A 25,329-nucleotide genomic window follows, 5' to 3' on the forward strand; every position below is an offset into this window, starting at 1 on the left:
TAACTCCCCAGACCAACGCCAGGCCAACCGAGAAGCAATATTCTTGGTGGGCTGACCTGAACATTTACTCTTCTTAGGATTCCAGACCTCCTGGGTAAAAGAAGGGGACCCAGCTGGAGATACAATCCTTCTCGCCCCCAACATTTCTCCCCAAAGGGTGTAAACCCGTTCCAAATCTGGGAGTGGAAGGGGTTGAATAGCTCTGTACCTCACAATCAACCAGGGATGGGAGGTTTGGGCAAATTTGCTTCACTAAGGAAGATAAATTCTAACTTTGCCCCTTCAATTCATTCACCAGTTCTTGGGCATCCACTCCGTGTCAGACAATGAAAGCCTGGACAGTTTCTCCCCATTTTTCAAACTCGCTAAACGCGACCAGAGGGCAGAGAAAGCAGGCCCAGAACCTTAGAGTCTTGGCCCCGCCCCTTATACGTTTGGCTTTGCCTGCTCCTCCCATCACTTCTCTTAGACGCGGCCACTGGCCCAAAACGAAAAAAGTCAGTCTCTGCTGCACCATCGCGTTCTTCAGCCTCGAGTCGCAAGCCCTATAGCGGAGAAGGCGAGGTCTCAGTTTACACCACCGGTCTGTTCCGCCTTCGGTTTCGGGATCCATCCGGAACGTTTTCAGATAGGATCCTCAGTGAGCCGGCACTCGATTGAATCGGCCTGTCTCTATAGCTTAAGAAGGCGGGTTTGCTGCGCCCGCTCCAAGGCCATTGCGAGAAGACCTTATTGCGCACGCGCAGTAGGCAGCCGATGGAGCCACCGATGGACCCGTCCGGAGGGGAGCAAGAGCCCGGAGCCGTCAGGTACCGAGCACCGGAGGGGCCGAGAGAGGAAAGAAGGGCCTGGGGGAGGGGAGCTGAACAAGGGCCGGGTCTGGGGGCCGCTTTTAGGAGCCTAGGCTCAGAAGCATAACGGAGGCGGACTCTCAGGTAACAGTGACCCGGGGACGCCGCCGTCAACGCCCTTTTACCCACAGGCTCCTGGATTTGCCCTGGGAAGACGTGCTGCTCCCACACGTCCTGAGCCGGGTGCCGCTGCGCCAGCTGCTCTGGCTGCAGCGCGTCAGTCGGGCTTTCCGGGCGCTAGTGCAGCTGCACCTCGCCCGGCTGCGCCGCTTCGACGCCGCTCAGGTGAGCCTGGGGCTGGAGCCCCGCCCCCTTCTGGATACTGCCCCCCCCGCCCCGCCTCCAGCCCCCAGCCCCGCTGTCTACCCTTCCGGATCTCCCGTAGGCCTCTAGGAATGCCTGGGAAGCGATCCACCCAGCGGGAAGTACTCTCAAAGGGCGAGTACCAGGGATCAACTTGAGGGCGCGTAGGGTCTCTCCTGGGAGGGCAGGTGCCAAGCCCCGAGGGCAAGCTGCCGCCAGGAAAGAACTCTGGGGCGAGTAGGCAGCGTCCTCCCCCGGGAACAGCTGAGAGTCGAGGTGCCTCCCCGCCCATAGGTGGGTCCGCAGATTCCGCGGGCCGCATTGGCCTGGCTGCTGCGGGACGCCGAGGGGCTGCAGGAGCTGGCGCTGGCGCCGTGTCACGAATGGCTGTCGGACGAAGATCTGGTGCCGGTGTTGGCGCGGAATCCGCAGCTGCGGAGTGTGGCACTGGCTGGCTGCGGGCAACTGAGCCGCCGCGCGCTGGGGGCGCTGGCCGAGGGCTGCCCCCGCCTGCAGCGCCTTTCGCTCGCGCACTGTGACTGGGTAGATGGGCTGGCGCTGCGCGGCCTCGCTGACCGCTGTCCGGCCCTGGAGGAGCTGGACCTCACCGCCTGCCGACAGCTCAAGGATGAGGCCATCGTATACCTGGCACAGAGGCGCGGCGCAGGCCTTCGCAGCCTCTCACTAGCGGTCAACGCCAACGTAGGGGATACCGCCGTCCAGGAGTTGGCTCGGAACTGCCCGGAACTCCAGCACCTCGATCTAACAGGGTGCCTCCGCGTCGGAAGCGACGGTATCAGGTGCCTGGGCCTGGGGTCGGTGGGATGGGAGAAGAGCGATCGCTTAAGTCTCTGGGGGTAGGGGCGGGCTGTAGTTGGCAGAACTGGAATTTCTGGATCTTTCTCCTAGCACGGAACCGCATTCTGAACAGGAAGTGCCTCCAGGAATACCTAGGCCAGAGAGCCAGTAGTTGAAAAACTTTTCTGAATTCGTATTTATACCTTGGGAGATTTCAGATACAAAGTCAGATTTCTGGCTATTCTTCAGCAAGGGGAAAACCTTGCAATCCTGGGGCATGAAGTCTCTGGTTCACTGGAGGCATTGAGCGTATGACCTCAAATTAGGCCCCTTACCTCCTGTAAGGAGGGAAGTATGCCACAACTGGAGGGAGACTGGGCTCTGCTGGCTCCCCCACCGTGTGTGTAGTGGCTTCACGCCCTTTGCCTCCCCCTGCTCCTCCCCCAGGACTTTGGCAGAGTACTGCCCGGCGCTGCGCTCACTGCGGGTGCGGCACTGCCACCACGTGGCCGAGCCCAGCCTAAGCCGCCTGCGGAAGCGCGGTGTGGACATCGACGTGGAGCCGCCGCTGCATCAGGCCCTGGTACTGCTGCAGGACATGGTGGGCTTTGCACCCTTTGTCAACCTGCAGGTCTGACCCGCCTGCCGATGGGCACAGCTGGACTGTGTGGCGGGGGCCTCACTGCGAACTGTAAGGAAATTGAACTGTGGGGGCCTCCGGTGAGAGGCCAATGCCCTGCCCCACCCCAGAGCTTCAAATAAAGAGCTTTTTACCCCCTCTTGCCTGGCGCCGCTGCCCTGTTGGAGATAGGGGATGTGAAGTTGGGAGAGACAGACACAGTACTCCAGCACCCCAGCTGTGAAATGACCAGAATGCACTCACACCTTCCTGGGGCTACCTTTACTGTGCCTGTGGCAGCTCCAAGAGGAGGTTAACACTGTGGAGCAAGGAAGTTGGGAAGGAAGGGGGACAGGAGTTAGGGCGGGCCCTGTGTGGTGTGTAGGGCTTCTGCATCCCTCTGGGATCTAAGCCTAGACTGCTCGGGCAGAGTCTGGCAAGTGCCTCAGTGGAAGCGGTACTTTCTGGCTGGCTTGAGGTTGATGTATGTGGCCTTCATCTCCTCGGCCTCAGGGTTCCGCACGTCTTTGAATCGCTCCCCTTTGGTGCTCACTATCTGGTTGTCGATGTATCGGATCAGCTTCTTGGGAGCCTGTCAGGCAATCAGGCAGTGAGCAGCGGAAGCCTGGAGACAGATGCACCCGCTCCATGACCCCTACCGTCTCACCTCCTTAGGAGCCATAGGACGGTGAATCTTCTGATCCTCTGCGCTATCCACCATCATGTACCTGCCAAAAACTGGCTTGGTGAAGCTCCTGCCACCCTGGGAAGACCCTCAAAGGTCCCAGCCCTGCCCAGCCCAGACTCACTTCTGCAGGATGAAGGACTTCAGCTCATCCTTTTGGGGGCCTCTGAGACGCCTGGGCAAGTCCTGCAGAGAGAAGCCAGGTGTAGGTCCTAGGGTACCAGCAGGGGAAGCAAATGGGGCTAGGCTAGGGGCAGGGGCTTAACGCTAAGCGGGAGCGTGGCTGAGGTTACATGGGGTTGGGGGGGGGGTCCTGGCAGAGGATACCTGGTTGGGGCCATCCCAGGCTGGAGGCCCCTCCTTCCCCTCTACCAGCATCTGCACAGCTTCTTCCAGGTCCCCTCGAGCTTTGGCCAATACCCACTGGGCCTGCTCCACTGAACAGGTGGGGAAAACCTCCAGGAGTACGTCCACTCCTGGCAGCAGCTCTTCCTCAGGGCCAGCTGCCTGTGGGCATAAATATTGACAAGAGGCACTATTTCCTCCTTTCCAGCCCCCTAAGCTCCTTCACTGGTACCCTCCTCTACCAGTACCTCATCTTGGGTGTCCCCAGCAGAAGACATCGTCTCTTCTTTGAGCTTTTCAGGCCGCTGCAGGGGCTCTGGGGAGATAGATACCTGACCTTGGACCTCAGAGCTCTGTGGCTGCACATTCTCTTAAAGGGGCAGAAAGAGCAACAGGTTTGTCAGGGCTTTGGAGGAGGCAGTTTGAGTCACACAGGGGCCTGATTCCCAGGCTCACCTTTGTTCCTGGCACCACTCAACTGCCCTGAGAGCTTCTGGATCATGTCCGCTATTGTACCCCTGAAAAGACCAGGAGGGTGGTTAAAGGACAACTCAACCCACCCTCCACCATCAGCCAGTCCCTCTCATCCTCTTGGCCCCAAACAGGCCCTACCTGGGGATGTGGGCAAAGCCGGGTACATAGGCCTCCATCATCTCAGTGAAGGCTTCCATGTCGAAATTCTCCTCTGATGGGCCTGAGGGGCCCAGGTCCCCAAGAACCCCAAGCACATAGGAAAAGATGACGTCATCCAAGCCACTGCAGGAAGGGGACAAGACAAGCCCTGTTAGCCTGGGACTCCAGCCCCTGGCTTCCTGGGGACCATGAGGCAGACCTCAAGCCTTAAGCCTGGAGAGTATCCCACCCTCCCCCTTCCTCAGAGATTTGGTCTCCCCTCTGTTCAACAAGGGTGACGGGAACAGGATGAGAGGCAAGGCCACTCCAGCAGATCACACTCAGCTCTTCTGCATCTCAGGAACAGGGCTGAGTGCTCCCCACCCCAGCCTCTCCACTGGCCAGGGTCAGAGTCCTGCCCAGCTGCTCCAGCACTGGCCCAAGCATGACCCTTCTAGAAGAGTAGCTTCTACCTGAGGTCGGCCTCTGGGAGGTGCGTCTGGACAAAGGCAAGGAGGGCTGCACTGACAATCCTCTCCAGCTCCATGCTCTCTCCTCTGCTGAAGGGATACAAGATGGAGGCTTGTCAGGCCCTCTTCTGCCTGCCCCTGCCCACCAGGTCCAGGGGCAGCCAGCTCCTCCCTCCTGCACTGCTGTGGAAACCATTTGTTGAAGTTGCCCGTAGCTTCCAACTCTGGTCCTCCCCCGTTCCCTCAAGCAGAGCCACAGCCCCCGCCTCCCTATCTCTCCACCTCCTCCAGCCTGAGTCAGGACAGGACACTGTCTCAGGAGAAAGTTTCCAGAGTGGAGGTTTCCCTCCTCCCTCCCCGTGACCTCTCCCCATCTCCCCACCCCACACCCCAGAAGTAGGCCCAGATCTTCTGGGAAGATGCCAAGGTCTTGAGGTCACATGCCTCCTGGCTGAGGAATCCCATCACTGAGAGGGCCACTGGGCCCCCAAGTCCAGCCACAAGGGGCCCATTGTCCAGCCCCCCAAGGAGCAGGCCTCAGGACTGAGCACAGCCATTCCCCTACCCAGAATGGGCCACCCACCCTCCACACAAAGGGGCTTTTCTGGCTTTGGGGCCCAGACAGAAGGGGAAGTCTTTCATGAATTCTATCTTCCTGCCTGGTCCTTGCCCTCCCAGCAGCTTGGGGCTATCTACAGAGGCTGTCCATTCTCGTTCCCAAGGCCTACGATATTCTAGAAGATCTGGCCTTTGCCTACCTTCCAACCTCACCAGTCCCTCCTCGCTCACTCCACCAGCATCCTTGGGGTCCTTCAAACTTACCCAGCTTCTTCCTGCCTATCTCTTCCAGATATCCACATGACTCACCCCCTCACCTCTGCCAGGGCTCTGCTCAAATGCTGCCTCCAGAGAGACTGTCTCTGACTAACCTACCAAAAATAAGCATTCCCCATACTCCCCAATCTTTTTCTCTGCTTTATTTTCTACATGGCATATACTACAGCTTAATGTTATTTTTATGTTTATTTGCTTATTGTCTCTCCTCCCCCATAGAATGTAAGCTGCAAGAAGAGGGAGTTGGGAGGGACTTTGTCTTATCCTTAGGTATAGCCCTAGCACTTAGAAAAATGCCTGCACTTAGTAGGTGCTTGATAAATACTTATTGACTTGTTTCAATCCTACTTACATGCTTTTGACTCCATAAAGTCTGTATTTGGTAGTCAAGAACACACCGGTGGCAACAAACTGCTCCAGATCCACAGGTCCAAATGTCAGCCTATTATCCCAGTTAGAAGACTCAGGAGCACCTATCCCCAATTCATCATATCCTTTCCGCCTGTGTACACCCACTCCAAACAGGCACCTCCTCCTGTTTCACTAGCTGACACAACTTGCTCAGCTGCCAAACCTGAACTTGGGAGTTACCCTGAGTCTCACCCTCTCTCAACCCCACCTGCTGCAATCAATCAGTCACCAGGTCCCGGTCAAGGCTACTGCCTTATTATTCTCCATTCTAGCCACTTTCCCCCAACTTCAGTCTGGCTTCTGCTCCAACATCTCTACCAAATCTTCTCAGGCTAAGGTCAGGAGTTACTGTTTTCAGGTTTTGGTCTAATTGTTTTTGTTGTTTAGTTGCTAAGTTGTGTTTAACTCTTACGCAACCCCATGGACTGTAGCCCTCCAGGATCCTCTGTCCATGGGATTTCCCAGGCAAGAATACTGGAGTGGGTTGCCATCTCCTTCTCCAGGGGGTCTTCCAACTCAGGAACTGAACCCACATCTCCTGTGTTATAGGCAGATTCTTTACCACTGAGCTACTGGGAAGCCCTAATTGGTCTAATTAGGTTGTACCATATGAATTTGCCAATATTATCCATTTTTTATCAAGAAAGAAAGAAAGAGAAAGGCCATTTCTTATACTGTCACCTAATATTTGCCCTTTCAAGCAGCATCAGTATTGGCCTAGGAGGCATCACGTCCTCCTGTTTCTCTTCCACCTCCCTGGCCATTTCTTCCCCAGCCATCTCTGCCCCCCTCTCCTCTTTTCCCCTCTAACTAGCAGCAAAGCTCAGGCTCAAAGCTGCTTCTCCTCTCTCTTCAGTCTGCACCCTCTGTCTCTGGAAGATCTCATCTGGGCCCACATCTTCTTGTTCCAATTCCATGTCACCAATTCCCAAATGTCTAATCCTCTAGTCCAGCCTCCTCCTCTGAGCTACACACTTGTACATCTATGTCTCTGACACCTCCATGGGGATGACTTAATGTGTTCCAAACTGACATTCTCCCAAGTCGTCTACTCCTCCAAGGCTGTCCCCAGCGTACACATGTCCATGTACCCAGCTGTTCCTGCCACAAGTCTGAGACCAGATGCTGTCAGGATCCCTGACACCATCCTACCCTCTGCCTTCCCACATCCAATCAGTCACCAAGCCCTGACCATTATCTCTCAACACATCTACTTTTCTCCATCTCTCCTCCCATGCAGCTCCATCTCTTGCCTTAACTACAAGTATCCCAATCCTTCTCCTCACCACCATTGTTCTGCCAACAACTTATTCTCCACAAAGATCATGGCTGTACAATCTTTACCAAAAAATCATGTTCTTCCTGCATAACATCTAGCCATGATTTCCTGTTTCCAGATTAGTCCAGATTCTTTTTGTGGCCCTCAATTCAGGGCCTTACTCTGTGCCTCTGTCTCTCCAGCCTCGTCATGTACCACTCCCCCCCGCCCCCCCCAGATCACTCCCCTCCACCCTGGCTTGCTTTCAGCTTGTCAGCACTCCAGCTTTTTCATGGCAAGGGTCTTTGCATGAACTGTTTCCTCTGCCTGGGTAACCTGCCGCCTCCACCCCTTCACTTGCTAACTCCTCTCACCTTTCAGGTTTCATTTTACAGTTTCCTTCAAGGGATGCTGTCCCTGACCCTCTAGAACTGGTTTGGTCTCCTCTATCTTACACCCTTACTGCAGACTACACTTTTCCTTACTTAACAACATCTTTTATAGCTATAATTAAAAAAATTACTGGGGCAATGTTTAATGATTCTTCCACTTACTTCATGAGCACAGGGACTACACACCTGGTTTATTGATCAATGTACACTCAATAAAGTTACTTCCCACTTCACAAATGAAGAGATTGAAGCTCAGTGGGTTTAATGACTTTCCCAGAGTCACCTGGCTTGACTGTGGTAGTCAAGAGATAAATCCAGGACTTTCTAATTGAGTGTATATTCAAGGGGCTACTTTGGGAATGGGGGGATGTCAAGACCTCCAATTGGGTTGAGACAGGGCTGCTATCTACAATTGCAGTTCCCTGGTCCCCTGACTGGTAACACTGAGTTGCTGTGACAGTACAGGGTCACTTGGGACAGCAGAACTGAGAAGCCCTATCTTACCAGGGGAGGTCAGCCTCTTGCTCCAGACCCTAGTATGGGCCCTGGTGAGGCGTGTAACTGCTCAGACCAGGCATACAAGATCCCATCATGCTGCTCCCCCAAGAAGTCAGCCCCCTGTGGAGACCAACATCCACCCCAGGTTATACCACTCCTGGCTGCTACCAGTTGTCTGCCAACCTCTGCAAGGACCAAGGTCCATGGATGCTGCATGAAAGCTTCTAGGGAAGAAGCTCTCAGGGATGTGGCTGATGCCTAGCTTCTAACCAAGGTCCAAGAAGTTTTTTATGAGAAACACCTCACTGTGCTCAAATAAAAGTCTTCCTGCTGAGCTTTTGCTCTGGCTTGTTTCCTAATAGAATGTCCCCCTTCCTCCTGTTCTTGGGCTGCCCAAACTCTCCCCAGCCTTCAAAGCTTGCCACTTCTTTCTTTCACCCTTCTCCACCCCTTAGGCTTCATTGGCATTCCTTTCCTACCCAGAACCTTCTCCTAATATTTCTCCTCATAGTCCCTGAGTTGGGGAAGCTGCGGCCCAAACAGCCAACCTTCTCCAGGGTCAGAACACGATTTCCCCAAGACTTTTCAAATTCTGAATTTAGGCCACAAAACCCCATTACATCCTGGGAGCTCTAAATCAGGGTTCATTGGTTAGTTGCACCCATGAAATGTGACTGTCATCCTGTCGTGAGTCTTGTTTGAATATCTCTGATGAAGGTAATAATATTTAGCGTTTACTGACTGCTTACAGGGCTTCCCAGGTGGCACTAGCGGCCCTCGTGGCACTAGACAAACAGAGGTGGGTTCGATCTCTGGGTCCGGAAGATCCCCTGGAGGAGGGCATGGCACCCACTCCAGCATTCTTGCCTGGAGAATCCCCTGAACAAAGAATTCTGGTGGGCTGCAGTCCACAGGGTCTTACAGAGTCGCACAGAGTCGGACATAACTGAAACAACTTAGTACTCATGGATGACTGCTTAAGATCTGCCAGGGATTGTTCTGTGCTCTTTACATGTATTAACTTACCTAATCCTCACAATTACCCTAACATATAGATACTAATATATCATATTATCCCATTTACCCAAAATGGACGCATTGTGAGGTTAAGTAACTTGCCCAGGGTCACAAAGGAAGTTAATAGCAGTTTTATACTCAGGCAGTCTGGCTCCAAAACCTTCACTGTTAACCACCATACTACACAACCTTTCATGATGCAAAGGGTCTGTCCCCAACCTGTGTTCTGATCCTCCTCTCCTCCTTGGCTGGCCCTCTTGCCTACCTCGGAATCTTTGCTCACACCATTCTCCCCACTCAGAATGTCTTTGCCCCTTTGCCCCTCACTTTGCAGGACTCACTTCCTCTCCGGCGCCAAACCTGACTGCCCCATTCTCACTGGCCAGGTGGCCTGGGAATATCTCTGGGACGGCACAGCTCTGGACTCCCCAGATGCTCAATAATGCCTCCTCCCTTCCCCAAACAAATTTAAGTGAAACTGGGGAAAGAAATACTATGTTGTTCCCTTCGGGTGAGGGAGACCAGCAGGCCACGTGGGAGGAGTCCTGGGAAGCAGAGTGGAAGAAGCCCTGGGCACTCAAGAGTCTAGAAACTCAAGAGTTTAGAAAAAAGAGGTCTTCACTGCTTCTCCCAGACCCTATGAAGCCCGGCTCCTGGGCCCTGGTACATAACGCAGGTTCCACAGGACATCATTGTCCCCTGACCCCCAAGGCAGCTATTAGAAGCACCAAGGGGACCGAGGAGTATACGGGATTCCGGCATCCAAAATCAGGCGGGAGTATAAATGAGGGGTGATGGGAGTACAGGAAGTGGGGCCACGATGATGGCCGACCCCTGAAGCAGCAGCTCCCTAAACGAGCTAGCGGGATACCCTTAAGCATCCAGAATAGTGGGCCCGAGGGCAGATGGATGCGCTTGCGGCCCTGGGGAACACATGATGAGGGAGGCCTGAGCAAGCCAAAAAGTGCCTTGATACAGGCCACGGTGAGGATCAGAGATGGGGGTCCGGCGGGCCCCGGGGGTACCGTGGGGAGACACACAGGAGGGGTACCCTGGGTCAATGCTCTCCGCGACTCTTCCAGCCCAGAGTCGGGGCCTGGAGGGGGAATCACCTGCTCCGTCGGGCGCCGCCGGCGACTTGTCCCGCGCGGTGCAGCTCGCATTCCCCCAGCCCCACCAACGAGATCAAAGGCGGGACCCAGAGCGGTTCACTTCCAGAAGCGCTGTGGTGGCCATTTTTAAGAAGGGCAATTGCCCATAAGTAGGCGGGGCTTCTGTTTCCATTCTCATTTGTCTCAGGGTTTTGGACGGGCTCCCGCGGCGGCCATTTTTTTGAGAGTAGGGAGGAGTTAGGCATGAAGATGACGCCATGGGTGGAGTCTCAGGGACTGACTGTATCCCCTCCTAGCTCCTTGTCTGCCCAGACCAAGGACATTTGGCCCCACCCAGTGTATTCCCATCCACCTTATTTCCTAGCCCCCCAAATCTCCCTTAAATCCTGTATCTTCCCCTCGACTTCTCCTTGTTTTTCCCGTCTTCCCACAGACCCGTGGCTCACTGGTTGATTCTGGTGGCCCCTACTCCTAGACCTGGTGTTCCCCAAATCCTACTGTCTCTCCTCCTACGTGTCCAGTCCAGATTCAAGCCCTGTCACCCATCAACTCTTAGGTACTGACTTACCCGCCATGCGTGTGTGCGCGTGTGTGTTGGGCTCTTTGTGACCCCATGAACTGTAGCCCCCAAGCTCCTCTGTCCATGGAATTTTCCAGGCAAAAATAGTGGAGTGGGTTGTCATTTCCTCCTCCAGGGGATTTTCCCAACCCAAGGATTGAACCTGCGCCTCCTGTATTGGTAGGCGAATTCATTACCACAAAGCCACCAGAGAAGACTATCTGCCCCTATGAATTCTCTTAACAGCAATGCCTCCCCAAGATGAGGGTGGCTACAGGGCATAAGTTTTGGGCCCTGGAACCTGGTTTGGATGGGGGGAGGGACAGCAGGTGTTCTGAGGACCCACCTGAGCTCAGATCCAGGATCCCTGCAGGCCAGTACCTTAATGTCCCTATTGGCAGGGCTCCTCATTTAGAACAGGATGGCTGAACCCCGGTACCCAGTAAAGCCTCAGCTTCCTCTTTCTGTTCCTGCTACCTCAGCTTCCCAGTGCTATCCAGGGGGGAAGCCCAGAGCCTTCCCTTCCCAGAAGTCCTTCAGTGGGTCATGATGGAAAGAGTTCCATTCAAGGATGAGCTGTCCCATTCCCAGTCATGAGGCTGAGCCTCTTCTCAGGTCTAGACCCCCTGTAGTGTGCTGGGCGCCCAGAGATTGTCCCTATGCTGAGGAGCTCATGGTCCAAGGTAGAAAGTCCCATTCTCTCTTCCTTAAGGACAGAGGCAGTGCCAGAATATGGAGAAAAACGGGATCACCACTCCCTATTCCAGTCCTGTCCCTCACTTCAACTTCCTACCTCCCCACTGGGATTCTCTGGCCTCAAAGAGAGCAAGATGTGGGCTGGTGGGGAAAGGGGGCAGGAAAGGGGAGGAAAGAAGGAGGGAGCACCTTTGGCGTCGCGTCTCCCATAAAAGCCCTGCTGCTGCCAGCCCAGTGCTGCTGGGGTTAATGAAGGGTGGGGTGACAGCCACTTTGAACTCTGGCCAAGCAGGCTCCTGGGAAGGAGGTGATGGGTAGCTGCCAGGCCTCTAAAGACTAAGCTATCGCTCCCCTCCCCCAGTCCCCGATCCGTCCTCCCTCTCCTCTCCATTGCACAATACTGATGCCTCTTCTCTCCCTACCACCCCCATTACAGGAATTTCCAGGTTTCCTCAGTAGAGCTGTCCCTAGTTCCAAGCCCAAGACCCTGGCGACCATCCCTGAGACTGTACCTTTCCCCCTCCCCCACGGCCTGTTTCTTGAATGGCAGTGGATGTAGCTACTTATCATGGGAAAGAACTTCCTGAGGTTTTGGGGAAGGACCGTTTAGGAGGAGCCCCTCAATTCCCAGCTCAGGTTCTGGAGGGTCTCAACTCTGTGCAGTAAGTGTTGGGTTCTGGAATCAGACGACAGAGGGTGGGCTGGGGAGAGGGCCCACCACAGACACAGGGACACACACAAACCGTAATCAGGAGCTCCAGGGAAACACGAGTCCCATGCAACATTCCACATTGCCTGGGCCTTAAGCCCCTGATTTTTCTGTCCTCTCAGGTCTCAGTATCTCTCCATGGAAGGGGAATAAACTCCACTTACGCTTTGGATGCAGCTTGAAGCCACATGAGGTAGAAGGAGGTAGACTGACTACCTCCTCCCTCCCCATTCCGTGAATGAATTCTGTAGCTGACGCTGGGTCTCCTAAGCTGATGGGGAAAACTAGAAGCTTGTGCTGAAGCCTCCACTAGCACATCAGCTCCCCAACATTCAACCTCAGAGTGAGGAACTGGGCTTGAATTAGGCAGAAAGGACAGATTTCCCAGACATTAAGGACAGAGAAAGAACCCAGGAGGCTGGTTTCAAGGGATGGGAGGGACTCAGAGACTGAGGTGAGGAAGGGGATGCTTTGAAAGATGGGGGGGGGTGGTGGAGAAGGGGGTCCCCATTCTTGCTTGAGGTCAAAAAGGGCTCTCTGGGCAGGGTGCCCGGTCCTCCCACACCTTCCTCCTTTCTCAGAAGAGCCAGGATGGGGCGGGGGCGGGAGTTGGCTGGGGCGGGGCCTATTTAAGGAGCAGTCTCTGGGAGCATCACTGTAGATCCAGCTCCAGGAGAGAGAGGAGAGGCTTCAAGGGTAAGTGCAGACCTGTTTCTCTCAACTCAAGTTGGGGGTGGGGGTGGAGGGTGGCTCTTGAGCCTGACGGCTTGCCTTTCCATCTCCAGAGACAGGCTGCAGCTCTGCCCTGAGTGGAAATAGCACCCCAGTCCTCAGTTTAACTCTCTAGAAAGTCCTGTGTTTCAGGGAAGTCTTTCTCTTCCATTCCCTTATCTATACCAGGTACTTCAGATCTTCATTTCAGGTGTGTTTGTGTGTGTGTGTGGAGGGGCGGGGGTAGTGGTTTCAGGGAGCTTGGACTCCTGGGCCTCTATCTTCGGGATCCACATTTTGTGGGTCTTGTTTGGCTCAGGAAGCCTGTCTCTAGAGAAATACCCTCTCAGTGTACATGCTCTAGCTCTTCCCCCAGTCCCTTGTCTATCCAGTTCCACACCTAGGCCCATTGGAGCACATTTGGGCAGGGGATGACGGGACTCATTCTGCATGAAATTTCTACCGTGACCCTGAGCCCCCACCCCTCATATCTAACATCAGTATCCTATTGGAATTGAGAGAACCTTTGCCTCTTCTAGCAATGGACCCCTATTTTCTGCTCCAAGCTCAGACCCTTCCTGGAATAGGAGGAATCTTGAGATCTCAGGTTTCTCACTTGACCCATCCTGGGGATGAGGAAAGATTCACAGAAGAGAGCGCAGGAGGGCAGCATCATGGTTAAGAGAACTTTGGCCACCTGGCTCTGAGAACTGAATTCCATAGGCTGTGAGCTCTAGCAAATGCCCTAGGGACTCAGTTCTGGTGCCCGGCTGTGCTACACCATCAATACTGAGGTCACGGGGCATCAGCCAGGTGCTGCCACTGGCCCGATCTTTTAATAACTTCAATTCAAGCCACTCTTCTTGTCAAAGACTTCAGTGGCTCCCCAAAACTCCTCAGTTTGCCGTTAAAGTCTTTCAAAGTATGGCCTCCATTTAGCTTTCAAGCCTGATCTTCCACTGCTTCCTGGTTATAACCTGCCCTCCAGTGAAACCCTGCTCCTTTCTGCTCCTGCTGCCAAGCTTTTACTCGTGCTGACCCCTCCTCACTTCTTCTCCGGACACCTCCTTTCCATTGCTGTCAGCTTCCTACAGGTCCTTCAAAGTCTTTCTCAGATGCCTCTTACAAGAAGCTTCTCCAGCGCCTCAGTGATGCATACGATGTCCTACAAATCCTCCACGCTCTGCTTCCAGTGGGGCTTGATTCATGAGCCCTGTGATGACTAGTATAGTATTCTTCACAGAGTAGCTGTTCAATAAATGTTCCTTGTATTTTGCTGAGCATGTCTCATGTATGAAGAGGCCTATATGTTAAGGCTACAGTCAGATTTCCCAGGTGTACTCTGTGTATACCGTTGGGTAAGTTGTTAATTTCTGTAGGCCTCAGTTTCCTTATCTGTAAATGGGGATAATAATTATATCCACCTCAAGGTTTTGTGAAAATTAAATGATAGTTTCTGTACAGGGCTTAGCACAGTGCCTGCACATAGTAAGTGCTCAGTTAAGTGTGTAAGATCGTTGTGATTATTACCCTCCTTTCAGTAGAATGTGAGTTACCCAGTTGGGAGGTGGGATAGGGTTTAAAATTGGTCAGTCATGGTTTATTGGCAAAGGGCCTAAACCAGATGCCAGGGTTGGGTAAGGCTGGGGGAAGCCAGGAGGAGAAGGCCATCAGGATGAGAGTTTGGTGGCTCGAGCCCCACTGGGATGGGGACAGTAGATGGATTCCCACCTACTGTGTGACCTTGGGTGAGTCACTCCTCTCTGGCCTTGGTTTCTCAGCAGAAGGTAACTTGAGGAGGTTGAGCCAGATAAACAGTAAAGTCTCTGGGAGCCCTGATGCTTTATGAGTTCTAAGCTTCTAAGGGTTAAGTTCAAAGAAAAGATCAAAGAAAGAAGCATCTAGGACTCCCTACAGGGCTTCCTTACAGCCACAGGGCTGGAGCACTGGGGTTTCGAAGCAGTGGCAGGCTGGACTGAGCTGAGTGGCAGCACTTCCTTCAAAAAGTCTATAATTGGGGACCTCCTCCCTCACTGGGGCTGGGGGATAGGGGTAAATTATGTGCAGCTGCTGGACATTTCCAGGGCATAAGTGGAGGCCTTGGGGGAAGAGTGTGTGTGAGTAATGTGGATTCTCAGAGATGAGGAGAGTTGAGAGACTTTTAAGAGTCTGGGCCTGAGAGGGTAGAGAGGAAGGGGATTCAGAACACATCTTATATGGTGGGAGATTCATGATTTACTTAACCTGCTTTGTTTCAAAAAAAAGAAAAGAAAAAGGATTTGAGGAGGCTTACCAGCATGTAGAAAATTCTCTAAGATTAAAATATAAAATCCGTGACAAATTACGTTTTAAATGTGTATCCTTTTTGATCCAGAGATTCAATATCCTTATTATCACTATTTTTAGTTAGAAATTATTTCAGACTTACAGAAAAGTTGCCAGAATAGTACAAAGAACTCTGACTTAGCCTTATACCAGAGTCACCAACTGTTAACCTTTTTTTTGCCATATTGCTTTCTTTAATCTATAGTCCTCATTCAAATCTTGCTACTTGTCCCAACATTGTCCTTCATAACAATGTTCATTCTGGTCCAGGATCCAAAAGAGGATCATGCATTGCATTTAGTTTTCATGTCTCTTTCATCTCCTTTGACTTGAAACCTTTGTCTGTTATGATACTGACATTTTTTAACAATTTTCTCTCAATTTAGGTTTATGTTTCCTCATGATTATGCCTTACCACTGAATTTTTTATGTTGTATTTTTTCAGTTTAACATATCCAAAGCACATGATGTCAATTTGTCTCCATTAAAGAAAAAAATTTAAAGACAGTCATTAAAGATGGTAAGAAAAAAAAAAGATGGTAAGAAAGATTTTGTTTAAGAGAGACTACAGCAATGGGGTTATTAAAGTGTTACCCACCACTTTTCCCTATTATACTATTAGGTTACTATTTTTTTCAGGTTACTATTTTAAAATTTGTAATTAATAAATATCTTATTGGAACATATCTGAAACTATATAAATATCAGGTTTTTCATCAAACTTTCACCCAGGTTTTGGTATCGAGGAATGACTCTCACTTAAATCAATCATTACTGTGATGATTGGGAATGGTAATTTTCTAATTTCATTTTTCCTTCCTCTGTAAGGAGAGCTTTCCAGTCACATGTATTTATTTAGTTAATATTAGCATGGACGTAGGGATCCTTATTTTATTCAGTAGGTTATAATCTGTTACTGTGATTATTTGTTTTGATGCTTAAAGTGTCCTTGATTTGGTCAGTGGAAGTCCCTTCAAGTTGGCTCCTTTGTTCTTTTGATATTTTTGAGGAGTCCTTTAATTTCTGGCACAAGTTGTTCAGGCTCATCTTGTACCTTTCCTGCCACAGCCTTGAAATCAGCCATTTTCCCAAGGGGAGTGGTTCCTTTTTTTGGAGAATGGAATTTAGAATCAAAGATCTGGGCACTGGCTGTGCTTGTTGCTACTAGGGTGTCATTATTCAATGATTCAATCTCTAATTCTAAGGTTTCAGATTCCACAATTTAACACTTGTATCTGAACAAAGATGCATATTCAAGGGCATTTATTTTCTCATCACTCTCTCAGCTTATTTCTCAAATGCCTCCTAACTGTTCTCCCTATTTCTACAATGGCCCCTCTATAGTCTCTTTTCCACACATCATCCAGAATAATTTTTTAAAAAAATCTCATCACATTTCCCTGTGCTCATAATCCTCATCTAAGAAAAAAAAAATCCAAAATTTTCTACATGGCTTCAAGATGCCACAGGATCCAGCTTCATCTGTACAGTTAACTTCATTAACTATTCAGTTCAGTCACTCAGTCGTGTCTGGCTCTTTGCGACCCCATGAACCACAGCACGCCAGGCCTCCCTGTCCATCACCAACTCCCAGAGTCCACCCAGACCCATGTCTACTGAGTTGGTGATGCCATCCATTAACTATTACATTCCCCCTAGCCCAAAGGACAAGGACACCCCAGCCAAGGGTGTTTGTACTTGATTTTCTCCCCCAGCTATTCAAATGGCTTGTAAAGGTCTTTATTAGGTCTCCACTGAAGAGTCACCTCTTCTGAGAAGCCTTCCCTAAGTATCCTGCTGAAAACAGCACCCCATCACTTATTGCTGTATGACATTGCATTGTATATTCCCCTTTGCTTATTGTCAGTCTTCATTTCCCTACATTACATCTCTAAAGTAAGCTCTATCAAGGGCAGAGAGTTGTTTGTTTTTCTCCTAGAGCCCCAGTGCCTAGAATACTGCCCAGCAAATGTGGGCTCTCAATTGCCTGTCAAGTCAATGAAGATGACTTTCATTCCTTGGGACTTTTGCATTCACCATATTTTCTGCCTGGCTTCCCCTCACCCTTCTCTTTGCACAACTAGCTTTTTCATATTCTTTAGGTCTCAGCTTAAATGTTTTCCATAAGGACAGAAACTGCCATGGCTATCTCATTCATGACTATATCCTCAGGGCCTGCAATAGTTCCTGGCAAATAAAAGGCATTCAAGAAATTTGTTGGATGGACTTTTAATAGCTAAAAACTGGAAAGAATCCAAATGCTATAGACTGTTAAAGAATGAGATAACACCATGTGCGTTGGCATAAAACAATGTCCAAGATATACTTAATGTAAAATGCAACAAGTAAAACTGCAATTCCTTTTATGTAGTTAATATGAGGTGCACAGAAAAAAATAGTAAAAAAATACTAGATTGGACCTCAGTGATCATTTGCAGGTGATGGGCTTTCCAGGTGGCCCTAGTGGTAAAGAACCCTCCTGCCAATGCAGGAGACATAAGAGACACAGGTTCAATCTCTGGGTCAGGAAGATCCCCTGGAGGAGGATATAGCAACCCATTCCAGTATCCTTGCCTGGAGAATCTCATGGACAGAGGAGCCTGGGGGGCTACAGTCCATAGGGTTGCACACAGTTGAACACAACTGAAGGGACTTAGCATGCCCACACAAAATATTAGAACAGATGTTAACTCTCTATTTTATAAATTTCTGTATTGCAAACTACTTTTTAAAAACAAATACTAACCTTTGAGCACTTAGTATATGACAGTTACTGTGGTAAACGTTTTGTGTGCAGGATTTCATGATATCTTCTCAATAATCTTATGAGATAGGTCCTGATACCATCATCCCCATTTGTGATGAGGAAACTGGTTCAGGGACATTAAATAGTTCACTCAAGGTCACACAAACAACAGCTCCCTGTGTTTCCATAATTTAAAAAAATAAGGAAAGGAAAATAAGATGAAATTAGGGGTAACAGTTTAGGATCCAGGTTTTACACAAAAGATGCTAAGCAAATTTGGCTCCCTAGAAACCAGGGCAAAGAGAAAAATATGATCAATTATGAGATCCTTGGTGCTTCAAAGATAAAAAAGCAAACCACTCATCAGGAGAAACATCTTTACCAAGTGCTGAGGTTTAACAGAACTTCTGCATGAAGCTCATAATTATAGCAGTGTCCAATCAAGTGATCTACAGTTTCAGTAACATATCTGTATACCCAGGTATCTGCTGGCCAACTACAAATGGAAGTTCACTGAAAGCAATTCCATGAGGAGCCAAATTTATACAGCCTGGGTATCAGATATGGTGGTATGGCTAGACCCGTAGTTAAAATTGGATGTGTGGCTTAATCCTCCAGCAAACTCCTAGAATAGTGCACATTCAACCTATTAAAGACTGTTAGCAAGGAGGAGGAGACAAGATACAAATATATGTATGACTGAGTCCCTTCAATGTTCACCTGAAACTATCACAACATTGTTTATCGGCTATCCCACAATACAAAAGTTTAAAAAGAAAAAAAAAGTTTAAAAAGAATTGGGTTTGAATCAGTCCTAATGAGATGGATGAAACTGGAGCCCCTTATACAGAGTGAAGTAAGCCAGAAAGATAAAGAACATTACAGCATACTAACACATATATATGGAATTTAGAAAGATGGTAATGATAACCCTATATGCAAAACAGAAAAAGAGGCACAGAAATACAGAACAGACTTTTGAACTCTGTGGGAGAATGTGAGGGTGGGATATTTCAAAAGAACAGCATGTATACTATCTATGGTGAAACAGATCACCAGCCCAGGTGGGATGCATGAGACAAGTGCTCCGGCCTGGTGCACTGGGAAGACCCAGAGGAATCGGGTGGAGAGGGAGGTGGGAGGGGGGATCGGGATGGGGAATACATGTAAATCCATGGCTGATTCATATCAATGTATGACAAAAAATAATAATAATAATAATTAAAAAAATAAAAAATAAATAAAAAGAGAAAAAAAAAAAAAAAGAATTGGGACACAAGATGTGACATTCATCTTAGATTTCAACCCTGGTAAAATTTCCAGGTAGGCTGTGTTAGTTTTATTCTTCTCTAACAGATGAAGAAACTTAGGCTCAGAGAGTCTAGAAAATGTCAGTCAGTTCAGTTCAGTAGGTCCGACCCTTTGCAACCCTATGGACTGCAGCATGCCAGGCCTCCCTGTCCATCATCAACTCCTGGAGTTTACCCAAACTCATGTCAGAGCCAACCCTAAATCTAAATCTAAACCCTAAATCTAAACCCTTTCTCAGCCATGCTTGCCAGCCACACCTCAACAAAATACCTGATGCCCTCAGAATCTCTCTATGGGTGGTGGGCCTCAGGACCTAGGAGAGAGTCGTCTTGCACTGGAAGGGAGCTGGTTAAGGGAAAGTGCGGCCCAGCAAGTGAGGAAGGACACGTTTCCCACTCTTATCCCTGACACCTTGTACCTCAAAAAGGGAAGTAAAGCTCACATTACACAGATGAAGAAACCCCACCTCCACCCCCAAACATAAAAACAATCTTAAAGCCTACACCTGACTTCAGTCATTTACTTTTCTTTACAAGCTGGGAATAAGTGGGCCCTCAGCTTGGGGAGTTCGGAGAAGGCAATGGCAACCCACTCCAGTACTCTTGCCTGGAAAATCCCATGTACGGGGGAGCCTGGTAGGCTGCTGTCTATGGGGTCGCACAGAGTCAGACACTACTGAGCGACTTCACTTTCACTTTTCACTTTCATGCATTGGAGAAGGAAATGGCAACCCACTCCAGTGTTCTTGCCTGGAGAATCCCAGGAACGGTGGAGCCTGGTGGGCTGTCAATGGGGTCGCACAGAGTCGGACACGACTGAAGTGACTTAGCAGCAGCAGCAGCAGCTTGGGGAGTTAGGAGAGATTTGCTGGAGAGAAGAAACGAAAAAGGGCACGTGGGGGCTCATTGCAGGGCAGGGTTCACGGGGAGGAGGTTGGGCAGGGAGGAAACAAAGGGTCCAGGCCCTTCCTCCACCACACGCTCAGGCTTTCCAAGTCCAAGGAGAAGGAAGGAGTAACAGGACACCCACTCAGAGATCTCTATGATCCCTGTTCGCCCTAGCCCGGCCATCCTGCCAAAACCTGAAATCAAGGAAGAGCAGCAAGCCGGAGGCGGTTTAAAAAAAAAAAAAAAGGCAAAAATACAGGTAACAGGTGCACCCAGCCCCAGCGCATAGCTGCGGCGGCAGGAGAGCGGCGCGCGTGCTCACCGTCGCCTGCCGCCGGACCTCGCGCGCCCTCAGCTCAAGCCTTCCTCTTGTTCCGGCGGCCGCGCTCCACCGCTTCCTCTGCGGGACTGTAGTCCCCGCTGTCGCTGCTGGCCGGCGGCCGCAGGACTCCCCTCTTGACGCGGTACTCGGGCTCTCGCAGGCGCGGCGCGCCCTGGAGCAGGAACTCGCCGCCGCGGTAGGTGACGCGCACGTTGGTGCGCGGGTATGTGCCGTACACGCGGCGCAGCTCCCGGCGAACCGAGTCGGGCAGCTCGAGGTGCGGCCCAAGCGCGCGCTCTACGCGGCCCCACCGCAGCTCGGCCTGCAGGGTGCCGCCTTCGGGCCACTGCGCCCCGCTCTCGACCGCCGCTCGCCCGGTGGCCGCGGGCGCCTGCAGCGATGGCCCCAGGTAGCCGGGCGCGGGGAACGGCGGGCGCAGGGCCGCGGCGTAGGCTGGCGGGAAGGCCCAAAAGGGCGGCGCGACCTCCAGGGGCGCGCCGGTGGCGTGGAAGCAGTGGTATTCCCGCGGAGCAGCCCACTCGCCGGCGCACAGGTCCCAGGGCCGGCTGCAGAAGTTATGGGCTTGAATAGGGGGCAGCAGCAGAGGGGCAGGCTGGTAGGTGTAGGTGAGGTGCTGCAGTAGAGGCCAGACGTCCTCCCCAGGCTCTCGGCAGTAGTATGCGTACATGGTCTGAAGTTCAGGCGGCTGGCGTGGTTCCTGGGGCCTTGTCCTGCCTGGTCCAGACCTGGAGTTAGGGAGGTGGATGCGCTTTGTTCTCACGTCCACCGCCGACCCTGGTGCCTAGTAACGCAGGTCATGGTTCACAGCAGGAGCCCCTGCGATTGTGCCCCTGGCTTAGGGGAACTCTTACTGAGAAGTTTGGCTCCCAGGTCACCTCTTGTCCTAGGGCTGGCCCCAAAGCCCAGGGTCCCAGCAGGCAGGAAGGACTCAAGGCCGTTTGAAGCCCCCAGCCCTGAAATGCTCTTCCAGGTAGCTCCCCACTCACTTGTCTCCTTTAGCCTCGGGAAGCTGGCCCCCAGCATTTGGAGGAACCAGAGAGATCCAGGAGCAGGGCTCCTCTCCACCACTTTTCAGTTGATCTGCTGTTCTTTATGCCCTGACTCGGCCACACCTCCTGGTTTCCAGGCAAAGGGAAACACCTTGACCTTGCCAGCCTGTGTTTACATTGAGTGAACCTGCTGGAATCATGCTGGCCCCAACTTAGACACAACATCCGTGAGGGCATCCCAGTGCCCTTTGCAATTAGGTTAGCTCTCCGTTATCCACATCCCGTTTTCCCAGTCAGATGGATTGAGTTATCCTAACATTTGAGTTAAGCTCCTCCTCACGAGGCACTGAATCAAGTTGCTTCGTGGTTCAGTCATGTTCAACTCTTTGAGACCCCGTGGACTGCAGCACGCCTCTCTTTCACCATCCCTGGGAATTTGCTCAGACTCATGTCCGTTGAGTCGGCAATGCCATCCAACCATCTCATCCTCGTTCAAGTTGCTTATGAGCATCTAACTTCAAGTTTACAGCAACCCTAGAAATTAGGTATTAATAGTTTCCCCACCTTACATAGCAAGAAGCTGCTTGCCTCAGATTTGGTATACAATGAATGTTTTCTATGACTGGGGCTTATGTAAATATCTTGTCCAGACTCACACAGCTAGTTATGTTAAGGGCAAAATTCTCAAGACTTGTGCTGTCAGTAATAGCATAATCACCAATCTATGCTGGGTCTGCTTTCCTACTATCTGACTATCCTCCCCTCTAGAATGTTACATAAGAGCTTATAACTTTTTTTCAAAGAACTTCTAATTCTTATTAGCCACATGAAGAACATGGTGATATCATTCTCGTGGAATAGATTAAGGAACCAGAGACTCAGGAATTTAGGCCACTTTCCCATCTTCTCACAGTCTGTAATTGGCACTGTGGGATTTGAACTCAGTCTAACTGATGCCAAAGCCCAGAAGCAACCTGGGTGAAGCCAGAAATGTTGCTTCATTCAATGGGGTGAGGACTATCTGAGCTCTAGTCCCCATTGGCTGCAGGTCATGCCCTCCCACCTCTCTTCCCCAGTGGAGTGGGTCATAGTTGCTGGATGGTTAAAATGGATACCCTCTCCTAGTTGCTGGGCTGCCAGGCCATCATACTTTCCTTCCTCCTCTGTTGATCTAAGCAGTATTACCACCAACCCCCACAGTTTCTCATAGATTTTCAGCATCCCTCAGAGTCCAGCTACCCTCTGGGAAGTTCTCCCACACTCAGCCTGGTGATGTCATGTTTATTCCTGACTGCGCCACTCTTTCAAGTCTTAATTCAGGCCATTGGCCTAGTGACAGCAGCAGCTCGGACTGGTTTAGTTTATCTACCTAACACTCCCTATCCAACAGCTCCAAGAAGGGAGCCTCCCCCTCTGTCCTCTTTAAGAACTGGTCCCAGGGACTTCCTGGTGGTCCAGTGGTTAAGACTCCCCGTGCTTCCAATGCAGGGGGCACAGGTTTGATCCCTGGTTGGAGAACTAAGATCTCTCATGCTGTGTGGCCAAAAAAAAGAACTGGTCCCAGGACATAGTGGTCTTTGTTGGGGGAGGCCTCCCACCCCCATGATGTCCATGGCTTAATCCCTGGGGACTCATTAATATGTTATATTACATGGCAAGGGGGAATTAAGGTTGCAGATGGTATTAACATTGTTAGTTAGAAGTCCTTAAAATAGAGAGGTTATCCTGGATTATCTCAGTTGGCCCAGTGTAATTACAGGAGTCAAATGTGGAAGATGGAGACTCAAGAGTCAGAATATGTGATACTAGAGAGAGTCAATCAGCTATTGCTGGCTTTGAAGATGAAAGAGGGTCATGAGCCTCGTGAGCCAAGGAATGAAGGCAGCCCCAAAGCTGGAAAAGACAAGGAAATGGATTCTTCCCTAGACCCTCCAGAAAGGAATGAAATTCTGCCAATACCTTGATTTTAGTTAGGATTAGTTTTAGTGAAGTCACTCGGTCGTGTCCAACTCTTTGCGACCCCATGGACAGTAGCCTGCACCAGGCACCTCCGTCCATGGATTTTCTAGGCAAGAGTACTGGAGTGGGTTGCCATTTCCTTCTCCAAGGAATCTTCCCAACCCAGGGATCGAACCCAGGTCTCCCACATTGAAGACATACGCTTTACCATCTGAGCCACCAGGGAAGTCCTTGATTTTAGTTAATGAGACAGATTTCCAGTCTCCAGAACTGTAGGATAATACATTTGTATTGTTTAAAGCCTCTAAGTCTGTGGTAATTTGTTAGACCATTAGTGGAAAATAATATACCTCCCCACTCTATTTATAACTTTGCCCCTTTCTCCCCCATGGGGATCTGGTCACCCTGAGTGGGAGATGAGAGTGTGAGACCAAGTTCAAGTTGAAGCCTGGGACAATGAGAAGCCTGTGTTTTAATGTTCTGACAGGCTTGCTGAAGACCTCTGCTGCTCTGGGGCAGTGGGTGGTTTTAAGGAAAAATTAGAAAAAAAGAACCAGGCCAAGTTTCTCAGCATTCATTCACCCTGATTCCAGTAACAGCCTCCAGATTTTTAGGGCTCCACACCTTATCTGCTCTTGGGAAAGTGGTTCTGGGGGAGTTGGTTCTAGCCCATCCTTAAATTACCTAGGTGATTTAGGGCTAGACCAATCATCACTGTCATCCCTTTGGCCATAGTAACTAGTTTAGGCTAGCCATGTGACTCAATTTGGGCCAATGGGAGCCAAGCCCAGGGCTCTGTTCTCTTACTGTGTGGAGGGAAGGGCTCTCTCCCCTGGACTGAAATCTGGAAGAATGCAGTTCTGGGTCCAAAGGCGATGCTGTCTCAGCATGGAATCGCAGAAGAAGCGGAACCAAAGGTCAGAGGGAGAAATTGAGTCCTGATGACATCATTTGAATCCTGGACTTTGAAGTTATGTGAGCCATTAAATTCCTCCCCCCCCCCCCCCCGCACCAGTTTTTTAGGATATAGTTGGTATACAGCACTGTATAAGTTTAAAAGTTTAAGGTATAGAGCATAATGATTTGACTTACATTTATTGTGAAATGATTACCACAATAGGTTTGGTCAACATCCATCATCTCATATAGATACAAAAAAATTTTATTTTCCTTCTGATGAGAACTCTTAGGGTCTACTCTCTCAACAACTTTCAGATATACCATAGAGCAGTGTTAACTTTGGTCACCATGTTGTACTTTACCTCCCTAGTATATATTATCTTATAATTGGAAGTCTGTATATTTGATCAGCTTTATCCAACTTCCCTCTCCTCACCCCACAATAAATTCCTTTCCTGCTTAATCTAGTTTGAATGGAGTCTTTTTTTGTATATGTAACCAGTTTTGTTTACTTCATATAAACTTAACTGCAAAAGACACAATGAAATGGGCATTTAAAAGATTATACCAAAGCACCATCATGTTAGCCTTTGGAAGATTAAATGTTTATTATACTGTGGAGTGGGGTCTTCTGTTGTTTGCATCAACAATACACCCTGAGTGTTTTTCCCCCAGAATTTATGAAAAAATTAAAAATACAACAACCTGAGTAGTGTTTGATCAGTGATCCCCATGATCAAAGGCTCTTTTTCAGGCAAAGTAGAGGATGGACTGGGGAGAGGAAGATTGGAAGCCAGTCTTGGAGGAGGTTCTACATCCTAGTTTAGGAAAACTGACAACCAGAACAAGAGCAGGGAATGAAAAAGACACGGGAGCAGATTCACCTGGACTTGACTCCAGGTGAATCAACTGCCTGGATGGGTAAAGGTGGATGCACATGTTTTTAGCTTGGTCACCTGGATGGGTAGTCAAGGTGATCCTGGAGATAA

The 25,329-nt window shown here is 50.3% G+C and overlaps 4 protein-coding genes across 8 annotated transcripts in view; 2 read left to right on the plus strand and 2 right to left on the minus strand.

The window, feature by feature from the left end:
• The first annotated feature begins 508 nt into the window (after positions 1-508).
• Positions 509-2,734, plus strand: FBXL15 (F-box and leucine rich repeat protein 15). The gene is made up of 4 exons (XM_061162480.1): positions 509-809; positions 983-1,136; positions 1,449-1,954; positions 2,400-2,734. Exons 1-4 carry the CDS (start codon positions 757-759, stop codon positions 2,587-2,589), a joined length of 903 nt encoding a protein of 300 aa, XP_061018463.1. The 5' UTR covers positions 509-756; the 3' UTR covers positions 2,590-2,734.
• Positions 2,735-2,838: 104 nt separating this feature from the next.
• CUEDC2 (CUE domain containing 2) lies at positions 2,839-10,361 on the minus strand. Of its 3 annotated transcripts, none has more exons than XM_061162479.1 (9): positions 10,206-10,361; positions 4,687-4,773; positions 4,214-4,357; positions 4,058-4,119; positions 3,850-3,917; positions 3,584-3,763; positions 3,381-3,442; positions 3,239-3,299; positions 2,839-3,163 (listed from the first exon to the last, which is right to left on the minus strand). In XM_061162479.1, the coding sequence occupies exons 2-9, from the start codon at positions 4,758-4,760 to the stop codon at positions 3,017-3,019; spliced, it is 798 nt and encodes a 265-aa protein (XP_061018462.1). In that variant the 5' UTR covers positions 4,761-4,773; positions 10,206-10,361; the 3' UTR covers positions 2,839-3,016. The 3 variants fall into 3 exon arrangements, with proteins under 3 accessions (XP_061018462.1, XP_061018460.1, XP_061018461.1); XM_061162477.1 differs by having other exon boundaries at positions 3,850-3,971; XM_061162478.1 differs by having other exon boundaries at positions 3,850-3,971; positions 4,687-4,770; positions 10,206-10,360.
• Positions 10,362-12,841: 2,480 nt separating this feature from the next.
• The window catches only part of MFSD13A (major facilitator superfamily domain containing 13A), a 32,826-nt gene continuing 20,338 nt past the window's right edge, over positions 12,842-25,329 (plus strand). Inside the window, exon 1 of one of the 2 annotated variants that reach the window (XM_061162484.1) lies at positions 12,842-12,865. The gene's annotated coding sequence lies outside the window, so the exon portion shown is untranslated. Of the gene's footprint in view, positions 12,866-20,550; positions 20,668-25,329 lie in introns of those variants that run through there. The other variant, XM_061162483.1, reaches the window with a different exon arrangement.
• C15H10orf95 (chromosome 15 C10orf95 homolog) lies at positions 17,480-23,256 on the minus strand. 2 transcript variants are annotated; one of them, XM_061162487.1, is made up of 2 exons: positions 21,479-23,256; positions 17,480-21,206 (listed from the first exon to the last, which is right to left on the minus strand). In XM_061162487.1, exons 1-2 carry the CDS (start codon positions 21,513-21,515, stop codon positions 20,506-20,508), a joined length of 738 nt encoding a protein of 245 aa, XP_061018470.1. In that variant the 5' UTR covers positions 21,516-23,256; the 3' UTR covers positions 17,480-20,505. The 2 variants fall into 2 exon arrangements, with proteins under 2 accessions (XP_061018470.1, XP_061018471.1); XM_061162488.1 differs by having other exon boundaries at positions 17,480-21,217.

The sequence above is a fragment of the Dama dama genome, chromosome 15, assembly GCF_033118175.1.
Source record: "Dama dama isolate Ldn47 chromosome 15, ASM3311817v1, whole genome shotgun sequence".
Taxonomy (NCBI): domain Eukaryota; kingdom Metazoa; phylum Chordata; class Mammalia; order Artiodactyla; family Cervidae; genus Dama; species Dama dama.

Excerpts from the sequence above, each read along its gene's own strand:
- FBXL15 (XM_061162480.1), top strand. The coding sequence starts at position 757 with ATGGAGCCACCGATGGACCCGTCCGGAGGGGAGCAAGAGCCCGGAGCC. Across the intron at positions 1,137-1,448 it reads GCCGCTTCGACGCCGCTCAG|GTGGGTCCGCAGATTCCGCG; the intron begins GTGAGCCTGGGG and ends CCCCGCCCATAG. Across the intron at positions 1,955-2,399 it reads GTCGGAAGCGACGGTATCAG|GACTTTGGCAGAGTACTGCC; the intron begins GTGCCTGGGCCT and ends CTCCTCCCCCAG.
- CUEDC2 (XM_061162477.1), bottom strand. The coding sequence starts at position 4,760 with ATGGAGCTGGAGAGGATTGTCAGTGCAGCCCTCCTTGCCTTTGTCCAG. Across the intron at positions 4,358-4,686 it reads CTCCCAGAGGCCGACCTCAG|TGGCTTGGATGACGTCATCT; the intron begins GTAGAAGCTACT and ends CCCTTCCTGCAG. Across the intron at positions 3,972-4,057 it reads GAGTGGTGCCAGGAACAAAG|AGAATGTGCAGCCACAGAGC; the intron begins GTGAGCCTGGGA and ends TGCCCCTTTAAG.
- C15H10orf95 (XM_061162487.1), bottom strand. The coding sequence starts at position 21,515 with ATGCTGGGGGCCAGCTTCCCGAGGCTAAAGGAGACAA. Across the intron at positions 21,207-21,478 it reads CCCGAGGCTAAAGGAGACAA|GCAGGACAAGGCCCCAGGAA; the intron begins GTGAGTGGGGAG and ends GGTCTGGACCAG.